The following is a 2,487-nucleotide window of genomic DNA, read 5'->3' as shown; positions in this document are numbered from 1 at the left end:
AATATGGATGTTAAATTGGTGTAGAATTCTGACGAATGTTGCTGTTATTTGAAGATTAGATGTTTGCTTTCATTAATTTCGATGTCCTGAGAAATAGTTTTAATTAAGCTTTTTGAAAATGATGGCATTAAACAAGATATTTTACTTGCATCAGATTCTTTGTTCATTTAAATCATTTTTGTCCCCCAGAAAATGCTGTGAGAATTACCATGGCAGACTTTTCCTGGTCAAAATCATCTGGACCTCTTTTGAAGAAGTAAGTTCCTCTTTTTATTTATCTACATTGTTTCTTTTTGTTTTTTGTTTGTTTGTTTTTTTTCTCTCTTAATTACAGTTGTTCCTCAGTTTATGCAGTATTTGGTTTGTGCTGTTCTATTTAACTCATTACCTACCAGTGATCTCGTATGAGATCACTTAAAAATTACAAATTTCGTAATTATCTGTCAATATTTACACATATCTAACTTTTTGCTATATCTACTAGGTATATTTCTCTGATATTCAAATGAGGTTTGCTAATTTTTCACCCAATATCTCACTTATTTCTATCTAAAATATTATTTTGAAATGTTATTTTGATCATTCCAGCATGTTTCTAAGGCTGTTTTATGCTAGAAACCAGTTTCATAAAAAAATTCCAGTTAATAGAATTATGGGAAGTAATGGATTAAGTGGATTTTCACCTTTTTGTTTTTCCACTTTCAGAAACTCCTCTTTGTTGTTTCCATTTCATTTTATCTTCTGTACATCTTTACATTTTTACATCATCTTTTTATGTGTTCAATTATTTCATTTGTTAGTTTTTATCTTTGTGGGCCTGAGTTGTCTTAAAACTGCTGGCAATGAAGCTCTCTCAGCATCCAATGTAGAGTGAACAGCAAAAAGGAAAAATGAAAAAATTCTGTTTTAAATGAGGATCAAATATTAAAACCTGTCTCTTAGTCCCTAAATCTTAGGGTCAACACAATTGCTAGAAATGTTGAGCAACTGATTCCTTCTGTGGGTTTACCTATAGGTCATGGTTTTATGAGTGGAGGTGCAATGGCCCAGTGGTTAGGGCAGCGGACTCGTGATTTCAATTCCCAGACCGGGCGTTGTGAGTGTTTACTGAGCGAAAACACCTAAAGCTCCACGAGGCTCCGGCAGGGGATGGTGGTGAACCCTGCTGTACTCTTTCACCACAACTTTCTCTCACTCTTACTTCCTGTTTCTGTTGTACCTGTATTTCAAAGGGTCAGCCTTGTCGCACTGTATGTCACGCTGAGTATCCCCGAGAACTACTTTGAGGGTACACGTGTCTGTGGAGTGCTCAGCCACTTGCACGTTAATTTCACGAGCAGGCTGTTCCGTTGATCGGATCAACTGGAACACTCGACGTCATAAGCCATGGAGTGCCAACAACATGGTTTTATGTGAGCAAAATTGACCAATCAAGATGTATAACATAATTTCATTTTTTTGTTTTTTGTTGTTTTTATTTCATTTCTGGTTTTGTTTTATCATTTCTGATTTTTTTTTTTGCTCCTGCTTTTTTCAGTATTAACTTACAGTTTCCACTGAACAAACTAATTGCTGTTGTTGGTCAAGTTGGTGCTGGAAAATCTTCTCTGGTTTCTGCCATTTTGGGAGAAATGGAAAAACTCCAAGGAGAAGTTGAAGTACAGGTAAAAGAAAGAGTATATATCTATATGGAAATATCTGGAACTGGTTTTTGTTAATTTGGAATAAGGCTATATTTTCTTATCTAACTGAATTTTTTCCCAGCTGCCTTTTCTCATTTTATTTTTTCTTTCCTTCAGATGAAGGACTAGTGTCCAAAACATCAAGACATCTTTCCTTCTTTTTAAGTGTTAAACTAATACATTTAAGACTTATCCATCCTGTATTGTTTTCTTTTTGTGCTTGTATATTCACAAGCAGAAAGCATAATTAATATTATAATTAATATTAAGCTTTATACAATATATGCATGTTACCACGTGCTAATTGGCTTGCTGCACAATTCAAGTACACTTTTAAATGATACATTTTTATTTTTGCTTGGTCAGTCTCTTGCTACTCTCGAGTTTTGCCAATGCATTCACAAGATCATCAGGCAGGTCTGGAGAAACAGACTTGACCAAAATAAAAATATTACTAGTCTATGGAATTAAGTGTTCTTCTTCTGACAATTAACTCTAAACTCTTATAGAAACCATACCAAAGTAGACACATAAGCATGATGCTGTCCTTTGGACACATCAGATGCTGTCAATTTGTTACAGAATGTGACATGGACGTTAAATGATATAGATGCAGGCATGGCTGTGTGGTAAGAAGTTTGCCTCTCAACCACATGGCTCCAGGTTCAGTCCCACTGCATGGTACCTTGGGCAAGTATTTTCTGCTATAGCCCCAAACTGATCAAAGCCTTCTGAATGGATTTGGTGAACAGAAACTGAAAGAATTGTTTTATATATATATATATATATATATATATATATATAT

General features: G+C 34.6%; 1 protein-coding gene across 1 annotated transcript in view; it reads left to right on the top strand.

Annotated features, from left to right (window-relative positions):
* The window catches only part of LOC106876830 (multidrug resistance-associated protein 1-like), a 54,222-nt gene that overhangs the window by 36,942 nt on the left and 14,793 nt on the right, over nucleotides 1-2,487 (top strand). Inside the window, exons 14-15 of the mRNA XM_014925546.2 lie at nucleotides 190-256; nucleotides 1,538-1,664. Coding sequence (XP_014781032.1) covers nucleotides 190-256; nucleotides 1,538-1,664 — 194 coding nt within the window. The remainder of the gene's footprint in view (nucleotides 1-189; nucleotides 257-1,537; nucleotides 1,665-2,487) is intronic.

The sequence above is a fragment of the Octopus bimaculoides genome, chromosome 22, assembly GCF_001194135.2.
Source record: "Octopus bimaculoides isolate UCB-OBI-ISO-001 chromosome 22, ASM119413v2, whole genome shotgun sequence".
NCBI classification, from domain to species: Eukaryota; Metazoa; Mollusca; class Cephalopoda; order Octopoda; family Octopodidae; genus Octopus; species Octopus bimaculoides.
This window is presented reverse-complemented; position numbering and strand designations above follow the sequence as displayed.